The 24,194-nt window shown below is 38.7% G+C and overlaps 1 protein-coding gene across 2 annotated transcripts in view; it reads left to right on the top strand.

Moving 5' to 3' along the window:
- AFG2A (AFG2 AAA ATPase homolog A) overlaps positions 1 to 24,194 on the top strand; it is a 351,807-nt gene that overhangs the window by 315,454 nt on the left and 12,159 nt on the right. The window contains exon 16 of one of the 2 annotated variants that reach the window (XM_042234360.2): positions 6,210 to 22,897. The exons of the other annotated variant lie outside the window; for it this stretch is intronic. Within the exon in view, the coding sequence (XP_042090294.1) occupies positions 6,210 to 6,236 (27 nt within the window). The 3' untranslated portion in view covers positions 6,237 to 22,897. Of the gene's footprint in view, positions 1 to 6,209; positions 22,898 to 24,194 lie in introns of those variants that run through there. 2 annotated transcript variants of the gene reach the window in all.

Genomic DNA, 24,194 nt, shown 5'->3' with positions numbered 1-24,194 from the left:
TGAAGCTTCGAAGAACTATTAATCTTAGTTTGAATCTTTCATACCCACCCACTCAGCTTAGATATAACTTCTTCCAGAAAGTCATTTCTAACACTTCTAGCTCAGATTAGATACCTTCACTCTGTATCCCACGGGCTTCCCTGGTGGTCACGGTGAAGAATCCACCTGCCAATGCAGGAGACCCAGGTTCAATCCTGGGTTGGGAAGATCTCTTGGAGAAGGAAGTGGCATCACACTCCAGTATTCATGCACAGGAAATCCTACGGACAGAGGAGGCTGACGAGTTACAGTCCAGGGGGTTGCAAAGAGTCAGACATGACTTAGCGACTAAACAACAACAAATGTATCTCATAACACCTTGCACATTTTCTGTTCTTATCTAGATTTTTTGGTTTTTTGTTTGTTTAAGCTTTGTGGAGAGCGAATTAGTAAAACTAGCTGTACTTGGTTTTAAGAATCTTGACTTATGAGTTCGAATCCACATAGGCCAGTAATTTTGGTAACTTTAAGTTAAAACGGGTTCCTCAACCTAGCATTTGGTGATGATGGGAAAAGTTGTCAAAAATACCTTAACATATGTAGCATAATAAAGCTCTAGCAGATTTTACTTTCTTATCTTTCTTGTAATAGTTTCTGATAGATTCTCATTCCTCCAGTGTGGCTATGATAAATACTTTGGATCACTTTGGAAGCTCAACCAGTAAAAACGTTTTTAAGCTTCTCCGTGTAAGCTGACAAGGAAAAGTCATTCTTTTCAGATTGCCACTATTTGTCTGACTTGCTTTTCAATTGAGAATAAATAATAAGGAAGACTAGGAGGTGACGATTACATCAGTTACTCTTAGAAATTATAAGAGCAAAATATGGTCTAAAAAAATTATCATGTTCTTTCCATCTCTTCATTCCAATCCAGAGCTGTGTTTCTCCATGGAAGCTTTATTTTAGAATTCAGTGTTAATCTTTTCTATCATTTTTGAAACTAAAGAAGAGTAGTTTCTGAAAGATTTTAGTAGCCGAAACTTGTTCTCTCCCTCAGATAAAACTTTTTGTAGAAAGTTTTGTTCGTTGTTTAGTCATGCAGTCATGTCCTACTCTTTGAAACCCCATGGACTGTGTAGCCCACCAGGTTCCTCTGTCCATGGGATTCTCCAGGCAAGAATACTGGAGTGGGTTGCCACCAACTCCTCCCCACTGCGGATCTTCCCGACCCATAGATCAAACCCACTGGCAGGCAGATTCTTTACTACTGAGCCAACCAGGGAGGCTCCATGTAGGAAGACCATTAAGATAAGAATGAACTGCTTCGGTTGGGGCCTGTCCCACCTACATACCTTTCCCTCCTTTTCCTGCTGTGATCTCTGAGTCACCTTGGAGACTGCAGAGTGCTTTAAAAACTGTTCCACTAACTAAGAAAGCTACTGAACACATGACTTATTTCATTCTTGTTTCTCAGAATTATAACCTGAGTACTTATTATTTTCTTGAACTCAAGAAGCAGAACATGGTTGTAAGGCTTTGTACCTCTGTGTGTGTGAAATGCACACTGAAATTCCATCTTGACAAGTTTGCACCTATCTGATTATAACAGTCCTGTTTTTAATGAAATGTCTTTGCTCCAGTTTCAAATAAAAGTTGGAACTTCCAGTTTTTACATTCCTGACATTTTTAAGTTTGAAATTAGTAACTTATATTTCTTTTCCCTTGTACACATGAGCTGAGGCAAACATTGACCATCCAAATATCACTGTGTTAGGGGAGGGGAGCCTGCAGTTCAAGTACTCCTTGTACGACATCCCTTGTCCCTCTTAATACTGTCCTTTCTTTTTCCCATGTCACCCCTATAAAAGAAACCATTGACAGATTTATAGTTTTAAATAGCTTCTGAGATACGATCTTCTCTGGTAAATAAAGCTAAAAGATGAAGTTAAAGAATAAAAACAGATAACTGAATGCTATGAGAATTTGAGTTTGTGCATAGTGTAGTCATTATGTCTTTCACATTGGAATGGAACCTGCCTGTTTACCTTAAAAATGTAAAACACGAAATAGTAGAGCCTGGCAATAACCTCAGTTTGAAAAGTGATTTATCATTAGTGAGTGAGGTCGCTCAGTCGTGTCCAACTGTTTGCGACCCCGTGGACTCTAGTCTACCAGGTTCCTCTGTCCATGGGATTTTCCAGGCAAAAGTCCTGGAGTGGGTTGCATTTCCTTCTCCAGGGGATCTTCCCAACCCAGGGCTCAAACCTGGGTCTCCTGCATTGTAGACAGATGCTTTACCATCTGAGCCACCAGGGAACATTGGTGAATATTAAAAATGCCAACTTGATTGCCTTTATTACCTGTATACTTTCTAGGGGAAGGGTATTCCCTAATGAAACTTTTTATGAAATGAGTTAATGTTTAATATTTATTTGTAAAGCTTAGAAATATAATGAAGAAATAGCTATAAATCTTGTGTGCTTTGTACATCAAAGAATTTAGGTTCATGTTGCTTTCCCATTCACCTGTTTGTTTGGAGTTCTTCAATAAAATAATGCAAAAAACATAGTTTGAACTTAAAAGAGGAAAATAATGTTTTTTTAAAACTCTATCTTTTATATCCCTACCTGTAATTTTGAGAATTAAAACCCTGAGCAACAGTGTGTCTTGGCAGGCAAATTATTTTAACCTGAAGCTTGATCAAAGTACAATTAGAAGAGCACTCTGAATTATAGCTAGAGATATTATTATCTTCTTATGCTCAACCTAAAAAGCGGATGCACAGATTACCTTTTCAACTCAGGATGTTTTCATCTTTAAGACCATGAAAAGTAATGTACATGGGAAAATCAATGTAACAGTCCATCATTTTTATCCCTCATTCATTCTCCAAGGATAGTTTTTGTGACACCTGTGAAGAAGCTTATCATGGAGTTATGTGCACATAGGTAATAGGATATACCCAGATTTAGCATGATTGATGAAATCCTTGTAGTCTACTGCAGTGCAGTGCTGGAGAGTGAAGGCCAAAGTATTACTTAAACATACATTTAAGGAAAATTGTGCCTCCCCAGCTTGGCAAGAAAATAATAGTTGGAATAGTGTGAGCATGTTCTTCAGTTCTTTATCATCTTCTGGTTTTCTGCCTATAGAAAGAGTTAAAAAAAATATATCCATACGTTTTTACTTTTCTTCTTTTGGTTTAATTTAATGAGGATTCTTTTGTTATCAAGGTTGACAGCACTGGCAAATTCCTGCCAGCAGGAACACAGCAGTGCACAGTTTCAGGGGGGATCCCTGTGAATATTACCTCTTGACTCAGGCAAGGCTCAGTTACTGTGTCTTGCTTGTCAGCTTCATTTTATATAGTTCTCCGCGAAAGTTCATGGCTTGAAGGATGTCCTAATCCCTGTGGGTTAAGTTTCCTCCTTTTCTCCTTTGGCATACAGCTAGCTTACCCATTACTGAGAACAAAAAGCTCTGGGTACTTGAGATTCATTGTTCATTTGATGAAACTGTGGTACACGTGTGTGTGTGTATGTGTGTGTTAGTCACTCAGTCGTGTCTGACTCTGTGATCCCATGGACTGTAGCCCGCCAGGCTCCTCTGTCTGTGGGATTCTCCAAACAAGAATACTGGAGTGAGTTGCCATTCCCATCTCCAGGGGCTCTTCCCAACCCAGGGATTGAACCTAGGTGTCCCACATGGCAGGCAGATTCTTTACTGTCTGAGTCACCAGGGAAGTCTATGATGCACATACATTTGAGTAAATTTAAGTTTTTCATTTGCCATATGTAACTTACACTGAAAAGTCATCTGGTCCTACAGTTGAAATTCTGCCCTGGGCATTCTTAATATTTCAGTTTTGTTTTGTTTTGTTTTCGTCATCTGAGATGGTATTAATTTGAGTTTGTTCATTGGAGCATGAATATGATTTACCTTTAGTAATTTTGAAAAGGTTTCACATGCTGAGAATCACAGTGTCATTAACAGTAATGCACTGTAGTACACAGTGAGATTCTTGGAGGCGTTGGCAAGAATGATCTTTCCTATCAACCAGTCAGCAAAGGCAGTGCAAAATGTCATCACTCAGTCTTGATGCTCAGATGATACCAGTAGTCAGGGTGACATTTTTGAGCTTCTTTCTGCTAGAAAATATTTTGCTTTTTGTTTTCAAAGATGGCTGTTGACAGATAATTCATTCTCTATGTGTATGGATATAATGAAAATACTTCTGTGAATTTAGTAGACCCACACAAAATCCATCTTTAGGATTTTGCTGCATCTTTGTAAAACTTATTAAATAGTTGTACACAACTATGTCTCCAGCCTGTAAACTTCCTGTCTTCATTCCTTTATGCTGTTGCTGTTTATCAGTGCATTCCCCTCAGTCTCCAACATTGGATGCTAAATGGCTATAAAAATTAATTTCGAGTTGCTTTGCTTATAGTTGTCTCATATCAGAATTCCATTTGTCAGCTTCAGTTTTTTACTGGAAGACATTCCAAGGAAAAGCTGGAATTTTAGGAATTAGAAACAAATTACAACCGAAAGTGAACATTTCCACAAGTAGAAACATAAGGATGTATGAGATAGAAGCCTCCTAAACCACTCACAATGACTTCCACTTGAATTAGGTTATAAATAATTTGCACTGGGAAAAAAATGATAGATAAATCCATAGCCATATCTTCAATATACACTCAGTAATCAGGTTATAGATTAATGATATTAGTAAATGTTTGCAGCAGTTTTGTTGAACAATTACTATGATATTGCTAGACAACTAGCAATAATGTCATGTAATAACTAATTTAATACAATAAGCCTAATAATTTGTTGTTTAATTTTTAATACAATAATCCTATGAGACACAAAGTTATCTGGTTTAATACAATACCCCTATGAGAAAAAAAATAGTACACTCATTTTACAGAGGAAGAAACTGTAGCTTAAAATAGTATTTTTAAGATCTCACAGATAAAACTGGTAGATCCAAGTACTCCAAAGCTGGTGCCCTTAAATCTTAATTTCCTTGAATATCCATTGTTTCTTTAGGATGGTTTTGATTGCATTCAGTAAATGTGTGTGTGTGGCTGGGAATTTGTGTCTATTAAGCTTCTGCTCTAGCTTTTTCTTACTTTCTGACCAGCTTGATAATCTAGTTTCATCTTCAGCATCACAAGGAATTAATCTATATAGTATGTTAGTTGTAACTCAGTGTCATCTTGAAGGGTTTTTTGAATTATTTTAATAGTTGCCCTTCTGCAGTGATCTGAAACCACTACTTACATTTGCCAGAAATAATGCCTTTCTAATGCCAGTGTTAAAGCTTCAGAATCTTAGAATTCATTCATTGATCAAAGAAGACTGTTAGTGTCTGGCCTATAGTTTGTTCTTAATAAATGTTTGATGAGTGAAAGACCTCATGCATACAATGTTACTTTTGTGAAAGTTTACCACACTGAACACTACCATCTTCTCTGGACAGAAGTAGTATATGTACTTTTTGGAATATCTAAAACTGTTTTATCTTAACTGTATTAAAAACAAACACTTATGTGAGTCCCAGGCATTTGCCAAGATAATCACTGGAGATAAAGAGACTTCTCCCACTGCCTTTTACCTTGGGTTTGAGTTTTGATATTTGATGATAACAAGTTGGGATCAGTTGTAGGCTGGGCAAGGTTCAAATTAATTATATAAAAGGATACATCATTTTTTAAACCCTATCATATCCTGTTACCCAGTTCTCTAGTTCAAGTGCTCTAGGCACTGATTTAATCTGGAAATGATAATTGGACTCCCCACTAGAATAGCCCATGTGTTTTGAGAGGCTGTCTGGTAATGAGAGGATGTCATTCTTTTATGAACTTGAGGCAAGAATCCAGGATGAAGAACTTTGGTTGATCTCACCAGAGTCCTGGCAACACTGTGATCTGAATCATTTTGGTCAAAGTCAAGTTTCCTGAGGGTCATAATTTTCAGTAAGAGGAAGAATCGCAGAGTAATTTTCTAGATGGGTCTGAATGAAAGCACAACTCATTGGTTGCGTAATTGAACATGTTTGCTTTTACTTCTTGAGTTGTGCAGGTATGTTAACTTTCATATCCAAGTCTGTTGGAAACAGTTTTCATTTTAATTGAATTATGTTTATGTTAATTTTCTCTGCAGTACTTTTTCCTGAGACCCTTGGATGGTTGTCTTTTTTTTTTTTTAACCCCCTTCAGTTTCCACCGTTGTCCACTCTCTTGTGATCCAGTTAAATGGAAACAACCACAAACAACAGCCACACTGTGTGAAATATCCCATTTCTACCCTTGAGTCTACTCATTCACTTTTCTGATAAATGACTTTTGGGGCCTGCAGAACCAAGGGATGAAAACTCTGGAGGTAATGGTGATGCATTTATAAGCAGTGTTTGCATAAGGTTCTGGTAGCCTTGGTCTTTTAAACTGCCTGACCTACCACTGTTCTTTTGTTTTTGTTTTGTTCATTATTTTAGTTTGTTTACAACCAGAAAAATGACTTGGTAGGGAAAGGAAAGTTTTATGGCAGTCCTTATATTCTTAGCTAATTGACCTAATTGGCTTATCATTTAATTTTTGTTTATTAAAGTATAAAAACATAAAGCATGTGATAAATGCCGAGTTAGGGTACTGATACTTTTCCTTAAGTTTGTACATTCCAGAAATTTGTTGTTTTCACATTAGGGGAAGTTGTGAGCTAAAGTTTTAAGGGGAAATGTTATGTCTTAATCTATATGTTTCTTATTAAATGGCATTTTGTGGATGTTGAAATAAACCCCTGGATGTAGGACCATGGTAAACAAACCTGAAATTATTCATTTTTCCCTTACTGTGAGTTTATATTACTTCTGATTGAAATGACAGTTTTTTTAAAGCTTCAGCTAGAAGGAATAAATTCATATAAAAATATACACAAATTGGAAGTATGGCAGAGATGAAAATATAAGCCTCAGTCTCTTGAATAAGGCAATCCTGGATTTGAACCCCATGTCTGATATTTACTAGCTCTGTGACCTGGGTAGTTTTCTCATATATGTAGTCATTGTAGTAATAGTAAAAGAAGAATAACTACCAGAGGCATGGAAGCAGCCAAAACGTCCTTCAGTAAGTGAGTGAATAAATAAACTAGCGCATCCACACAGTGGAATCTTTCTTATTCAGCACTGAAAAAAAATGCACTATCAAGCCATAAAAAGACCTGGAGGAACCTTAAGTGTATATCACTAAGGAGCCAATCCAAAAAGGCGACACACTACGTAATTCCAACTATATGACCTTCTGGAAAAAGCAAAAACACTATGGAGACAGTAAAAAAAAGATCATTGGTTGCGAGGGGTTAGAAGGGATGAATAAGTAGAGCACATAGGATTTTTAGGACAGTGAGGCTAGTCTGTATGATACTGTAATGGTAGATACATGTCATTACACATTTGTCCAAACCCACTGGATGTACAATGCCAAGAGTGAACCCTGAGGTAAACTCTGAACTTTGGGTGATAATATTGTGTAGGTGCAGGTTCATTGATTGTAACAGATATACCCCTGGGTGAGGGATGTTGATTATAGGGGAGGCTGTGTATATGTAGGGGCAAAGGGTATCTGTACTTCCCACTCAGTTTTACCATGAATCTAAAAACTGCTCTAAGTGTACTAAAAACAATAAGGATACAGCATGGGAGGAAATGAAGAAGGAGAGAAGAAATAAAAAGACTGCTCTCAAGGCCACCGCCTGTTTTACACCCTCAGCCTTCCCACTCTCTCTGCCTCTCCCTCGCCTCCAGCCTCAATCGTTTCCATGTGGATGGTTAAGGCAGCTTGTTTCCCCACAATGAATTCCTAGAAACAGTGCCATAAAGCAGACCACCACAAAACAGGTCAGTGTTGGGAGAGTTCTGTTTCCTTAAACAGACAATATTATAATAGAGGATTGCATTCCTGACCAGAACTTGCCGTCAAATAAAAATCTGAGTTCTAAATTCTCTAAAGCAAGTGTGATTATCCACTCCACATTGATTGCAATCCTGGGTACCGTGAGTGACCGGGCCATAAAAATACAACTCTGGAGATAATCCGCTTTTACAACCATTTGGGGGTAATATATTCATTTTTTAAACCTTCCCCGAATCATTGTTCATCCTCGGGACACAATCTGTCCCAACCAGCTGCATCTTGCAGCTACCCCTGTGGTACCCACAGTGCCACAGGGCACCGTGACCACACTGTAAAGGGTTTACCCACAGTACTGCAGGGCACCATGACCACACTGTAAAGGGTTGGTGTGGCTGAGGAGCAGTTCCCTGAATAAGAAGGCCTCATCTGTTCAAGATTACTAAGGAGAAGTACTAGGAATATCCACTCAAAAAAAAAAAAAAAAAGGAATGCTGTTTCCTATATCAACATAGTGAGACACCTACCAGGATGTTTTGTAAGAGGTTTTCTCCTTGAATGCAGAAAGAAAAAGTCAGTGTTTGTTCCATAATAGAACATTTAATGTATAAAAATTATTTTGCTTCACAAAAAACTGTGAATGTACATGCTTTGCACTTTTATATTTCCTTTGTTTCTGGAAGTCTAGGTCAGATGCTCCATAAAGTTTTTATCACCATGTGATCTGTAAAGCATATGTTCCACCAGAAAACCCTTCCAGTACCCAGCTCTCTGGTTTCCATAGAGGTGATGATGGAAATTTATGTGTAATTCCTGACTAGTGTTATGCTACAAAGGATGTTTATAAAATATTAACTTCTGATAAAGGGGATAATATTTTAAAACACCCTTGATCCTTGAATAATGTTGCATATTAATGGTTATATAGCATTTGGCTTCAAAGTTTCTTACTACATAAACTTTGGTTTCTTACTTGTGTAAGCATCCCCCTGGAAACAGATAGAGGTACTTGTCTTTTTCACAGGGTTAGAGTCTGCTGTATTGTCCAAGTAAATGCTTTTCCCCATTACTACTGTTTTTTTGTTCAGCTACTGACCAAAAAAAAAAAAAAAAAAGCAGTTTTTATTACCTAGAATCCCCCAAATCTGAGTCAAGCCTAGTTTCATAGGAATGCTCTATCTGAATTGGGGTGGGGGTTGGGGCAGCACACTAAGTCTGCAGGTCAGATATGTCCCACAATCTGTTTTTGTAAGGCTCATAAGCTAAGAATAGTTTTATGTATTGAAGTGATTGAAGAAAAATCAAAAGAAGAAAAATACATGAAGTTCTAATTTCAGTGTCCATAAAGTTGTGTTGGCACACAGCCACAACTCATTCATTTACATACTGCCTATGGCTGCTTGCGAACAACAAAAGTGATTTGAATAGTTACAGGAGGGGCTGTGTTCTCCACAAAGCCTAAAATATTTGCTCTCTGGCCCTTTGCAGAATAAATTTGCTAGTCCCTAATCTAAATAATTTTTCACTAAATAATTTGTTACTCTATCTACACACGTATATTCTTAGTCATTCTTTCTCTCTCTCCCCCTCCTTTTCCCCTTCTTCCTCTCCCCCCTTTCCTTCCTCTTCAAACATATATCATTTTGAATCTGGCAATTACAATTACAAAGAAATCAAATTGTGAGCCTATCATAAATGCTAAGCGGAAACACGTTTTAACTTCCTTTGACTTGTCAACTCTCTTCCCCTCTCTACTTTCCCTTTCCTCTACTGTCTGTATATAGAATTTCTAAGGCCATGCCAGTTTCCAAACACATTTTGTTTTTAAGGTGGGGGTTAGATCTTGATACATTTTTTAACTTCCATGGAAAGTTCCCTGCTAGTATGTGGTCCCATTTTTAACCTATTTGTAGACACCCCCGATTATCTAAAATCACTTTCACATGGGGCTGAGGTTAAGCTTTATTTCTCTTGGCATGTCCCTGCCATAGCAGACACTTCCTCTTTGCCTTGAAAGGACAAAACGATGTTCAGCTGTCTGGGCTCAGGCCCAGTATTTGATTTATACATTATTTAATTTCCTCCTGAAAATTGGAAGCAGGACTTTCAGGAATGGAAGTCAGTATTTTTCATTTGTTTAAGAACACTTTTAGGTCTAATATAATCATCAGTAGTAGATGTCAGCATGATTAGGGGGTGACTTAAGGTAAAGCAAATAAAACATGAATACAAACGAAGATTATTTGACAATGGAAAAGATCTGAAGTTTTGGAATAATCATATGCTATGTGTTAGTAGGTGTTTTGTGTGCTAGTGTTGTGTGCTAGTCTGTGCTTACACTTGAGGGTACCTGTCTTTACCCACTGGCAGAGAAACCTCTAACCATTATGCTATAGCTGGAATTGGAGGATTAGAAGTTTGAAAAGAACTTAATGTAACCGTTCCTGTAATTTTACAGAGGATTTTTGATTTCTGTCTGAGCTGCTACTGCATTTATCTCCACAATTAAGTTCATGCACATGCCAGGATATGAGTGCCAAAATGGTTTGACATTCGTACAGCAGTGAACTCAGGAAATTAAAAATTAACTCTGGAAATACCATTTCTTGTTTTACATCCACTTTTGGATAGTATATTCCTTTTTAAACCTCCCTTAGATCGTTGTTACTCTTAGGTTACAGCCTGTCTCCATTTTACCACTGAAATTCTCAAAAGACTGGAACACTTACTGCCTCCAGTTCCTCGCTCCACAGTCACTTTAGAAACCCTGGCAGCCTGGCCTCTCTCTCCCTCCACACTGCTGAGCTGACCTCACCAACCGTTTCCTCGCCTCCAATCCAGGACCCAAGCTCCAAGCCCTCAGCTTCCCTGACCTTTCTGCCCCATCTGCCAGAAGCCATACCCTCTTCCTGAAATGCTCTTCTGGTTTTCATGTGAACTCTCGTAGGCTCCTCTGCTTCTTCCTGTCTTCTACAGACTCTCTCCTTGTATCACGCTAAGCTGAAGTGCTCCCCAGGTTTTGTTCCTTCAATCACGTCTTTCTCTACGCTCTCAGCTGTTTCCCTCTCATCCTTCCTCTATGCCCCAGACATTTGACGAGAACCCGGAGACGACAAGGAGCACAGTCTGAAACCACCCAAGTCTTGTGAAACTACTTTTGAACCTCTGAATGCAGCCTACCCTGTGCTGCCTCTGTGCCTTGCTCAGGAGTGTTCCTTCACATGGAGTGCCTCGCTGCCAGCACCACCATCTTCACATCTCCCCTTCATTTAAAGCTCATTAGTAAGGAGCCTTCTCTTGATTAGTGAGCTCCTGGTAGATGTTTTCTCCTCCTCATCAGAGCGACAGTGAGGGCCAGATAGCCTGAGAATAATAAATGGTTCGAAGGTACTGGAGTCATGCAGATACGGATTTAAACCTGGATTCAGCACTTACCTGATTATATGATATTGAGCAAATATACCTAAATGCTTTAAATGTCAGTTTCTTCATTTTTAAATTGGGGGGGAGGGGGACTGCTGCCTCCCTTACTTGGCCTGTCGGATAGATTAGACATGTGAAGATCTAGGATATTTGGGAGTCAGTCAGTGGTGGCCCTGGTGGCGGTGGTCGTAGTTGTAATGACAACTGTTACCATCATCATCAGCATTGTTCTTCCATGCCAGTATTCTGTGTTTCTCACATGTCACTCACTTCACTTTCTAAAAAGCATTTGTACAATTGTCTTATTCCCTGCTTCTGAATTCTAGGCTCCTGCAGGTTAACTTTATATTCCCTCCCCAAGAGCATAGAGCAATGTTTTCTGCATTGGTTTTCCTGAATGAATTGAGTTGAATAGAATAGCCCTTCTCTTTCCCTAAATACTGGCTTCACAGTGTTCTTGGGATTCAGAGCTGCTGTGTTTGTGGCTATACCTTCATGTTTCTGTCAAATATTAGCATGAAAAGTCTTTGCCTGTTGTTCTGTTTTGTCACACTGAATCTTGAAACTAGCCTCTAAAATTATTGCATTTTAATTTCTCAGAGACTTAAGGACCTATACATTTAGAGCTAATCTGAAGTAATTCTTATTTTTGAAAAAAAAAAAAAAACTACTGAACTGCTTTGTATTTGATATATAAATGATATCGGTAGTAAAATACTTAAATTAATTAATGTTTATACTTAAAGTTTTTGTATTAAATTGTTTTTTGATTTTATACTTTTTATAAAAACAAATCCACCTGCAGTTTTTTTGGCTTATATAACTAGCAATTTTTCTTTTTTACAGAACGTTTTTCCTTATAAAACCCTTACTTTCCATCTCTGAACATATTCCTAGAAAGCAGATTTTCTGTTTCTCAGAAGTGTCACTTCTTCAGAAATCACACAGTATCCTGGTTACAGTATCCTGTAACTGCTTTGTTTGTTGTTCAGAGGACCAGGAATGTAGAGCAGATTTTGCTGATGATTTTTGAAGGAGATAGCAGAAGACTTGTTGCACTGCTGCTCATCTGAACATCAGTAACACTGAGGTTACAGTGTCTGACACTAGCGGGTTAGACTCATAGACCAGGTAGGCACTGAGGCCTTATGAAAACAGCACAGATCACATGGAGGATTTTTTTAAAGTACTAGCACCCAAAAGTCACTGAGATCCCCCTGATCAGGCTTTCATCAGTCAGAGAGCCTTTCTGGATTTGCAGTTTTGCAGAGCTCTGTATTGGGTGGTGTTCTCAGAGCTTCAAACCAGCTGTGTAGCACCTGAGTGTAGGATACCCCTGTGTGAGCCATGGGTTAGGGTAGTGATGGGGTCAGGGACAGACTGAATTTACATTTCAAGTACTTTCAGGAGTTATTTGCAAGCACTCAGGAATATAAAATGGTATCACAGCTGAGAGCTTTATTTAACATTCCGTTTAGCTCTAATCTCTACTTAATCTCCACTGTTTTTATTTGGTTACTAGGTATTTAGCACAGCCCCATTTTGTGGAAGGCTGGCCAAAAGCACACTTCAAATTAATGGTAGTCAAAGCTTGCTCTACTGAATCTAGATTGGAGCATGAGCAAGAGGTTCATTGGTTCTGAAGTTGTTTTATAGAGCTTTTTTGTTTTTGTTTTTAACAATCTGCCTCAGCAGTATATACAGTATAAAGTTATAAGGAATAAGTTCCACATTTGGTCAAAAATCAAATTGTTAGGACAAAAGTCCTAACTTTAGTTAACATTAAGTCAAATATCAGACTTGTCCTCATTCATTCAACATGTATTTATTGAGCACCTACTATTAAGTTTCCAGTCACTGGTGCACAATAGCAAACATACTAAATGAAAGTCTACGAATTTGTGGGTCTATTTTTGTGAGGAGAAAGAGCACATCAACGAAATAAGTTAAAATGTAATATATTAGATGACAGTAAGAGAGGAGGAGCAAAATAAAGCAGAGGAGAAAAGGATTCTAGAGAGTAGGCAATAGGTTTAAATACAGGTGGCCAGGAAGAGCTTACCAAAAAGGTGATACTGGATCAAAGCCTGAGGTAAGTGAATTGTACGGTTTGTTATCCAAGAGAAGATCATTCCAGAAGGGGGACAACAAGAGTGAATGATCTGAACAAGAGTGAGCCTTTCTTGTTTAAGAGCAGTCAGGAAGTCCGTATAGCTGGAGTGAAGAGAGTGGGCGGTGTTCCAGTGTCCAGCTGAAGAAAGTGGGAGGGGTGATTGATAGCAAATGATAGATCAAGTTAATTGACGACTGAGGACTGACCATTGGATTATTTGACGGAGCAGTTCAGTGGAAGGTCAGAAGTCTCATTTGGATGAGTTTAAGGGAGAATAGAAGGAGAGGAAGTGGAGAGAGGCAAATAAAAACAGCTACTCCAAGGAGTTTCACTGGTGGTGGATTACAGCAGATGTGGGGGGACTTCCCTGGTGGTCCAGTGACTAAGACTGCACGCTCTCAATGCAGGGGGTGAGGGGTTGGGGGCCGAGGGGACAGGGTTCAATCCCTGGTCTGGGAACTAGATCCCACATACTGCAACTACGACCCAGCACAGCAAGCTAAATACATACATGATACATACTTCATAAAAAAAATTAAGCAGATGTGGAGACATGGGAGGTGATTATGCTTTAAAAATGAGTAATTACAACATATTGTTATGCTGATGGGGGAAACTGATTATGCATGGGGAAGCAATTACAGCAGCAAATCTTGACTTAGGAAAAAGCGAATGGAATCCAGTGATTAAATAGGAAGACTACTCTTAGGAACCCAGGTAGAACAACCATTGAAACAGAAAAGACAGTTAAGCATGCGAGTACAAGTAAAGGGAATGCTGTAGACTTGATGATGGAAGCATACTGAAAGTTCTTCTCTGCCATGGAAGCAAACTTTCTTCCCAGTATTTGAATAAGATCTACAATAGTCCTATCACATGGTCATGAGTTTGAGCAGGCTCCAGGAGTTGGTGATGGACAGGGAAGCCTGGCATGCTGCAGTTCATAGGGTCACAAAGAGTCGGACACGACTGAGCGACTAAACTGAACTAATAATTGTTTACTCACTATCCCTAGAGCTATCTACATCTGGGCAGCTTGTGAATTATTCATGGGTTTCTTTTATTGAGCAGAAACCTCTCTCCTGCAACCTTAGTCCTAGATCTGCTTTCTAGAGCCTCACAAGATCAACAGTTCTAACCCTTTCGGTAAGCACCTTGTAGGTACTGAAGAGTTGGAGTGATTTCTCACTGCAGCCCCCATTCCTCTGCTATCACAGTTGTACCATTAGGATTTCTGCTGGGCTGTGGTTTGGGCCGCTCTCACATCTGATCACTTTCTCTACTAAGAGGAGCCAGGCTTATTTCATCAATTTTGTTTGTTAATCAGGACTCATTCACCATGTCATTTGGGATCTTTTTTCTCCTAGGCTTGTTTTTATCCCCAAATATTCAGTGGTTCTAACAAATATTCACACTTGATTAGCATACCAACAAAGATCTTGTCTAATGTGTTTATCCATAGACTGCATCCAAGGACAAAGCACAGGTATTCAAGAATCCCCTCCAACCTGACTTTACCCATTGGTTAGCCCTTTCTGGGTAGAATTGTCATGTGATGCCAAGTAAATCAACATCTGATTCAGGAGAGGTGGTCAGATTAAGTGGTATCAGGCCAAGAAAAAGGGCTATATCATTAGTGGATTCAAGCCTGGATGTCAAGATGAAGGGCATATCCTTGAAAATGAGTTAGTGAAGCAAGCAGTTCTCTGATCAAGGTGACACATCTGATGGTGGACACTTTGGGTTGCAGGGGCCTGGAGAGATGCCTTATAGCTGAAGATAAACATTTCAGAGGCATTGGCATAGAACTGATGTTTGAAGACACAGAGTAGATTCATTCTTTGAGAGGGGATAAGTAAAGGCTAGAAACTAGGGGCCTAGAATAATATCTCTCTACTAGGAATGTCTATGGCATATTAAGCATATGATCTTCCAAGAATTCAGAGCTAGTCCCAGGACATTACCGTGTACATGAAAAATTGATTTGGAAAGCCACACTGGTTTGAATCACAAAAATAAATAAGAGAATGCTGATTTTCCTGTTATCACTTCCTAAGCCTGTGATTGCCCCACTGCCAGCCCCATGAGCTCTGCTGCTGCCTCTGCCACCACCACATTAGTGTAGCAGCAGTGTTGATTGCCAGAAGGCAGAGACTGCAAGTGAGACAGTTACAGTCACCAGGCTTCAGACAAAAGCCAGATCAGTTCTGTAGCATGAAGCCACTTAGAGATGTGAAGAACGTGAGCCGTAACTAGAGCTGGCTGAGGCTGAAGGCCTTTAAAAGGCTGGCTAGTGCAAAGCAAGGTGAAAAATGGGAAAAACAGGCACATACAGGAGCCAGAAGGTATGACTTCAAGACTCACTGTTTCTAAAATTTTGAACAAGTAGTGGTTGAGAAAGCAATATTCTTTAATCATACTCATGCTTCTTACCAGGTGGATGACTCTTCTTTACTTTGTCCCACTTGATTGTTTGTAGACTACTATTGACATATAAATAAGGGCGGAAAAGACTGGCAACAACTCAAATGTCCATTACCTGGGGCCTGGTTGAGTAAATATGCAGCTGTTAAAAGAGAAATGGCTCTCAGTATAGCTATGAAGTGATTTCTTGGGCAAATTGATGAACGGAAAAAGAAAGGATTGAATAGTATACTAACATTTATATAAGATGATGTCAAGAAAGGTATGGGAAAGCTTCCCTTCTATAAATATATCCCAATCAATAAATGAAGAAGGAATACCAGAAAGATGATAGTACTGTGTTGCAGCCCTAGTGGAGTAAAGGACTTAGGCAATCATGAATGAATAAACCATAAAAAGAAAAATAGCCAGGCATTGTATGAATCTCAATATCTTTGAAGTATTTGTCCCCAAAAAAATCAAACCTGAATATTTTCAAGCTTCTAGATCTTATTATGAGTTTATAGGAAATAAGGAGACAGAGGAACATTCTAAGTCACACCACAGAAATGCTCAGTAAAGTAAAGAATGTGGGAAACTATATCAGACATATGATCCAGTTTCTCCAACATAAATTGTAAGGGAAAAGAGGGAGAGAAATGAGATGTATTTTTAAAAAAAAGAAAGAAATGAGATGTATTAATGAAATGCAATGCATAGGTCTTCTTTTAATCCCAGTTCAAACAAATTAGCTGGAATACATGTATGAATAATGGGCAGAATTTTAACCACTGACTAAATATTGACTATATTAAGGAATTATTGCTATTTGTAATGTGGAATAATGATGCTATCATTATGCTTTTTAAAAAATCTTTTAGAGATATATGCTGAAATATTTGTGGATTAAATATTATTATTCTGAGACTTGCTTCAAAAAATTTAGTGCAGTGTTGGGAGTAAGGATTAAAGTTTAGATAAAATAGGGTTGGCTGTGAGTTTATCATTGGTACACGTGGGTAACAGGTGAATGAGAGTTCATTATATATTATTCTCTGGGCTTCCCAGGTGTTGCTAGTGTTAAAGAACTGCCTGCCAATGCAGGAGATGCAGGTTCCGTCTCTGGGTCGGGAAGATCCCCTGCAGAAGGAAATGGCAACCCACTCCAGTATTCTTGTCTGGAAATCCCATGGACAGTGAAGCCTGGTCAGCCATAGGGTTGCAAAGAGTCAGATATGACACAGACACACACAAACACACACAATCTACTATTGTATATGTTTGAGTTTTCCCTAGTTTAAAACAAAAAGCTAAGGGAGATGGAAAAAAATATATTATTCTTTCTCTAAATGTTCACTAAGGACTCAGTTTCATCTACCTTCCCCTTTGTCCACTATTCTCAAGAGAAAGAGCTGGTCAAGTTTACAAAGTGGGGTTGAGCTGGTGTGAAAGACACTTAAAATCATTTTCAGACACTTAGAATGGGTACAAGTTTTTTAAACTTGGAATACTGTCCATTTCATTCTTCCCCTCCTTAAGTCTTGTCAACACACATTTCTAGTTTAACTGAATTTAGGAACTGTCTTCAAGTTAAATTTCCATAAACTTCCAAACTGAACAGCTCCAGACTCAAGTTTTGTAATCTATTAGCTATATGACCGGAGAAGGCAATGGCACCCCACTCCAGTACTCTTGCCTGGAAAATCCCATGGATGGAGGAGCCTGGTAGGCTGCGGTCCATGGGGTCGCTAAGAGTCGGACTCGACTAAGTGACTTCACTTTCACTTTTCACTTTCATCTATTGGAGAAGGAAATGGCAACCCACTCCAGTATTCTTGCCTGGAGAATCCCAGGGACAGCGGAACCTGATGGGCTGATGTCTGTGGGGTCGCACAGAGTTGGACATGACTGAAGTGACTTAGCAGCAGTAGCAGCAGTTATATGACCTCTTTCACCATAAAGGAAGTAGAACTTTTATTTGTTTTCTTTTCTGATTTTCATTGAGACTTCTCTTGTTCCTTAGAAAGAGAATGGATTTAACACAAAGATAACATCTATTTTTGACCATGATCCAGTTAGAATCATCACTCAAAAAGAATAGCTTTAATTTTTACTGTAGATTCCATAATCATTGCCAAAGAAGTTAGTCCTTGAGGTTTTTCAACTTTATCATATTTTGTATAAATACTGCACACTGATTACTCCACTGGAGCTCCATCAGTATCATATTTTGGATGATCCGAAAATCTGTTGTACAGCCCAGATTGTTATCTGGACCCATAGTGAGCAGCATGATCTAAGAAAATGGCAGCTAGAAGCAACTGGCTGCACTGAGGTATACTGAGCACTATTTTTGAAAGTGTGGCTGGCAGGCGGGCCGTTGCACTGGTGGGTACAAGATCAATTTGGCATCTTTTCAACAGAATGTTTTGAGGTAATGTGTTGCTAGACAGCATTTGAAGCAATGTATAAGCAACACAAGTTTGCATATAAATAAAGAAGGGCAGAGGACACTTTAATATTCTCTCTCACCCTTCAACCAACCAACATAGGTCTGACTCCAGTCACCTATACTTAAAGGATCCCAAGGATTTTCACTCCTCACAAAAAACTGCAGAGTTGTCACGTCATCACATGAGAACGCACACACGGTTGATAATGGTGCAGAGGAAATGATCTACCTCACTTTGACCCCATCATAATATCGACAGTGACTGGGGCTAAGCCATTCAGAGACTTGCCATAGGAGTTTTGGTTAGTGGAATGAGAAAATGACTTTCTTGTGGCTAAAGCTGTAAGATATAAAACACAGACACTGTGTTGCTGTGCTTCCAACCATGTTTAAAAAACCACTATGTAGTGAGTGAGGAGATCAAAAATACGAGAGAGAATGAGTGCCTGGTCCCAGTTGGCCTGCTGAGGCCCAGCTACACTACTGTCTTCAGGTTCCATTAGACCCAATAATAGCATTATAATAAATTTCCCCTTTGATGCAAATTGAGTTTCTATCCCTAGCAGTCAAGGACTAACCTACAGCAGATGTCACAAATGATTGTTAATATTTGGAAACATAAGAGAAACTGAGGCAGAATTTTATCTGCCTCACTAAGAGGTATTCACATATGGAGTGTGAAAGGTATTCATGAGTCCCTTTTGATTAAGGTTAGCTTGGTTGTGTTTGTTATGGCAATGAAAGAATACATATCTTAAAGTCTTTTCAGGACTTGGGTTTCTTCTTAAAGAAAATAAAAGTGTTCATTAAAAGGTTGATACAAAAAGTTAGTAATTTTGAGGTTAACCCAAAATTTAGCATAATCTTCCATGGGAACATTTGTATATGTATGTGTGGGTTTTAAATTCCATAGATAGCACTAAAATGAGAAACAGGCAAAAAGGTGTTTTAAAATACTTTGTTTCAGCATGTAAAATCTCGTTTTATTACAGAATTCTTTTGCTAAAGGCACAGCTCTGCTGGGTTGATGCCAGAGTGATGGGATCTTAACAACCTAGTTAATTTTAAAAGATTTACAAATGCTGGGCTTCGAACTACTGATAGTAAAGTATACTTCACACTTTAATATAGTGCTTAAACTCATGCTGCATCTTGTGGACTTAATATTGCATCTGCTCATGAGTGTGTGTATGTGTTTGAATGTAGATATGTTTATTTCAAAGAGAAGAGTTGGTGGGGGAAAGCACGACAGACCTGTAAAATAACTCAGAATTTCTCGTGACTCTCACATTCTTCAGTGTAATTATAAAGTATGCACAGAAGATACATGAACACACTGTATCAAGGATGGTATGGGTTTATTTATAGTTAGATGCCAGCATAATGGGCTTCCCTGATGGCTCAGATGGTAAAGAATCCATCTGCAATGGAGGAGACCCAGGTTCAGTCCCTGGGTCAGGAAGATCCCCTGGAGAAGGGAATGGCTACCCACTCCAGTATTCTTGCCTGGAGAATTCCATGGACAGAGGAGCCTGGTGGGCTACAGTCCATGGAAGCACAAAGAGTCAGACACAACTGAACAGTTAAGGATGTACACACAGCAGCATAATAAAACAGAGGTTCTTGTTATCAAGGTAGCCTTTCTAAAGTTTCGTGATTAGATCTCCAAATAAAAAAACACAGCCCTTAACAGGAAATTCTTGGCACTTGCTCCAATTTTCTCCTCTTTACAACATTATAGGGTCCTTTTATGTGTATATTTTATCATGTATAATAGAGAATACATTGACTAAGATTGCAAAATAGTGTCCATCGTATGGTACTCCCTTGTGTCCAGCTGATTCATCTCCATGAAAAAAAAAAAATTCTGTTCATTTAGAGACATCTACTGCTGTCTTTCCAATGATAGATTTTTTTGATGGTTAGAAAAAGCTGATGGTTAGTTTAAAATGATGAGGTAAAATATATGAATACAGTCATGAGATTTCTAAATACACATACTCAAATTCACTCAATTTTACATCTTTAGATTTTAAAAATTACAGACGAATAATCTATGCTTTAAAAATTCACCATTAGCTCCTTAAGTATAACAACTGCTGTGTTTCTGATAACAAACCAATCCCAAGTGATAATTTAATACATTAAAGTTTAGAAAATGTTAGATGTTATTTTTTCATTATCAATAGGTAGTTTCATCTGTTCACCTTTTTCATAATCCTTTCCATATCTGTGGATTGCTTTTATGGCCTGTCTCATAGTTTTTAGTGTTTCCTTTACAAATGGACACAGTCTCTGGCTCTTTTCATCATTGAACTTGTCACAAACCTTATTCTCTCATTAGAATTATTGTAAAAGAGTTTGGGTAACAGTAGTTAAGAAAGAATGTTTAAGTTTCATACACCATTAAGTAATGGACTTAATGATCAGAAGAGGAAAAAAAAGAATGTTTTGGTTAAAGCCTTCATAAATTGAATCATCTTTATTCTTCACTTTCTTCTGGATTAAGGGTAACTATAATGAAAATGATTAGCCAATGTGGCTCTTACAAGTATTTGTAATTTCTCTTTAAGTTATGCCACATATATAATTTTTTAATTGTTGAAAGACAAGCACTGTATCTTACTACTGCCTTTTAAATTGGTGAAATCAGGGATCTTTTTTTTTTTTTTTTCCTTTTTAATGGACATTCAGGAAACAGTTCAAAGCGCATCTCACTCCTGGTAAGACAATAGGCCATATAATTTTTCAGATAAGGAAACAAGTCCTTCAATTTCTAAATACCCCAGTGTGTGATGTTGATACCAAATATCAAAACCTACATGTATTTAAATTTAAAAACTGACTTACAGGTTGTCTAAAATTACACATAGTTAATATGTGCCACTTGTAAATTCTAATCTTATCTTGGGAACTTGGGTTTTGCATTCCTTAACTAACGTGCTTAAATTTGCTGTCTTAGTGTCTTATTATCTTAACTTTTTTTTTAAATAAATGAAATAGAAGTCTTTATTTCCTCTTCATGTAAATAAAGACCTAAAGAAGCATTTAGTTACACCTAGAGGCAGCTGTAGAATTGTTCTGGGCACAAGAGGAGGTCTAAGAAAGTAAAAACTCCTTGTCTTTACCGTGATTGACCACTGCGTAACTCCTGTGCTCCCCAGCTGCGGCAGTTCTGGCCCAACTGCATTCTGCCCTAAGTCATCTGGAAAGGGGAAAACAGATACTATTATGAAGCATTCATGGGACTTAAGGTTTAAATTGTAGTACTGTAGAGCAGTAGTTCTTAACCTGTTTGAGGTTCCTTCTTTTATATGATGCAAGCTTGAACTATCTCTCTACATATACATTTTCATAGGTCTCAGTATGTTCTTAGACCCATCTAGCTATCCAGGGACCCTAGGTTAAGAATCATTATTATGTAGCCAATAAACACACAAAGCTGGTGAAGTAATACTTGAAATAGCATCCAATTCATGTTACAAATAAGACAATGTTGATTTATAATTATGTGAGTTTAAAAGAATATAATATGTGCTTCTAAGCAAATGGCTCATAAGCCACACAAGCATTATCCATCAGAGGAAACAGAGATCACCTTAAAATGTAAAAGTGAAAGGACTTCCCTGTGGTCCAGTGGGTAAGACTCTATACTTCCAATGCAGGGGGCTCAGGTTCAATCCCTCGTAGGTCAACGAAGAGCCCACATGCTGCATGGCATGGTCAAAAGTAAATAAATTAATGATACTAACAACTATAAAAACAATTTTTAATGTAAAAGAGAAGATATGTGAATATATACTGTCAGGTGTTCTAGAATATCTTATCTGATGGTGATATTGTTTAATATAGACCCTTTTTAAAAAGTATTTATTAATTTACTTTGGCTATGCTGGGTCTTAGCTGTACCAGGTGGGGTCTAGTTCCCTGACCAGGGATTGAACCCAGGTCCCCTGATTGGCAGCACAGAGTCTTAGCCATTGGACCACCAGGGGAAGTCCCAGTACAAATCCATTTTTATTTATTTATATGCTACTGGGAAAGAAGAGCTCTCTTTTCTTTCAGGACAGTACTACTGTAAATGAGAATGACATCTATAAAAGAAGTGTGAATTATGTCTTCTCATTCCCTGTCATGAGCTAACGGTATATTTAACATAGTGTTTGCTCCCTGGAACCTAACTTCATATGTCCCTTAGCTAACTATTGTCAGGCATTTTTCTCTGTTTAATACAGATAGCCATTATCATTATAGCATACTCTTTAAAATGACTCTGAGAGTGGGAAAGGAGAAATGAGCTCATTTAAGTCAAGACTGGGTGTAGGGTGGGTGAAATGGGTGAAGGTGATAAAAATGTAAAAAACTTCCACTTATGAAATAAGTTAGTCCTGGGGATGTTATGTACAGCCTGGTGACTGTTAATGACACTGTATTGTGTATTTAAAAATTACAAAAAGAGCAGATCTTAAAAGATCTCATCACAAGACAAAGAAATTTATAACTGTGATTATTTCACATTATAGACACATAGTGAACCATTATGTTGTACAAGTAAAACTAATAAAATGTTTTATGTCAGTTATATCTCAAATAAAACAGAGGGTATAAAAAGTTCTGACTTCCGAGTATTCCATTCCATAGTCAGAGTCCAGAATCTCAAGGTAGACAAGATCCAAGGAAGAATACCTGAGGCATTCCTGAAGCTCTGGAGTTTCAAAGGAGGCACTTTTGCGCAGGTGTTGGTGGGGCATGGTGTGGGAGTTGGCAGCGAAGACAGTTGACAGATGATGAAACACAAGGTCTATTAAAACTGGCTGAATACCCCTGCTTACCTCCTCCCTCCCCCAGCCACTTCTTCCCAAGCTCCGCAACCCTGGTCCGGAGGATCTGACCCCTTCAGACATGGGGTGGGGGGCAGGGGGGGGGGCGGGTTGGGGGTATGTTAGCTGAACTTTGTTTGCTCTCCCCTTTCTTGACTATCTCTTGTCATGCTCTTTGCCTGGGGCCAAGCACTCCCATTCCTAAATGCTTTTTACCCAGTTAGGTACCTCTTCCAGGGCCTTAATAGCTTTCCAGGCATAACTTATCATCAGCACCCTCCCCTGCCCCCCAAGGGTTCACAGATACACACCTCATATGACCCACTGTGCTCCAGACAATACTGCTTTTTAGTCCAGAGAAGACAATTATTTTGGCTGCAGTTGTCACAGCAGGAGCTGTGTTTGTGTGTATTTAAAACAAAACAAAATATAAAAGCTACTTTCTCTGTTCAGAGATAGCTTAGCAGTAGCCCTTTTCATAGACTCCCAGAGGTTAAGGGACATGCTAACTTGGTATTTTGGGAGAGCGCAGCAGGGCCAAGGCTGCCAGCTTTCATGGGCCTTCTCATCTAGTGAGGGAAATAGACATTTACTACTAGTAACTCTGTCCTGACAACTGTGAGATAACTGCCTGGTAGTACAGGTTGCTTCCAGAACACAAGACGGGTGATCTGAAGCAACCGGGTGTGGGGAGGGAGTGAAGTTGCTGCTGAGAGTGCCGCTCAGTGGAAGCATTCACACTGAACCTTGAAGGAGTAGGTGCATTAACCAGTACTTTCCACAGTCTTGTTCCCTGAAAGCAGGACATTGTTTTCTTCACAACTCTGTTCCCTAGGGCCTGGAACCTTGTAGGTGGTCAATAAAGATTTCTTGAATGAATGAATGAATGGAGGGTTCCCAGCATCCATTTACCTTCTCACCCTCTTCTGCTCTACCACTGGGCTTCTTAGGTTCTCTCTATAGCCATACCAGTTGGTGTGTCCTTTTCAAAACGAAAAATACTCCTTTTTAACTTGTTAGGGTTCAATTAATGTTAGAAACATTTCAAATTCCCACAGCTGCAGATGGTTGCAGAAACAATAAGAATA

This window comes from Ovis aries, chromosome 17 (genome assembly GCF_016772045.2).
Source record: "Ovis aries strain OAR_USU_Benz2616 breed Rambouillet chromosome 17, ARS-UI_Ramb_v3.0, whole genome shotgun sequence".
Classification (NCBI taxonomy): domain Eukaryota; kingdom Metazoa; phylum Chordata; class Mammalia; order Artiodactyla; family Bovidae; genus Ovis; species Ovis aries.
Note: the sequence above shows the minus strand (reverse complement) of the source record. Positions and strands in the feature narration are given on the sequence as shown.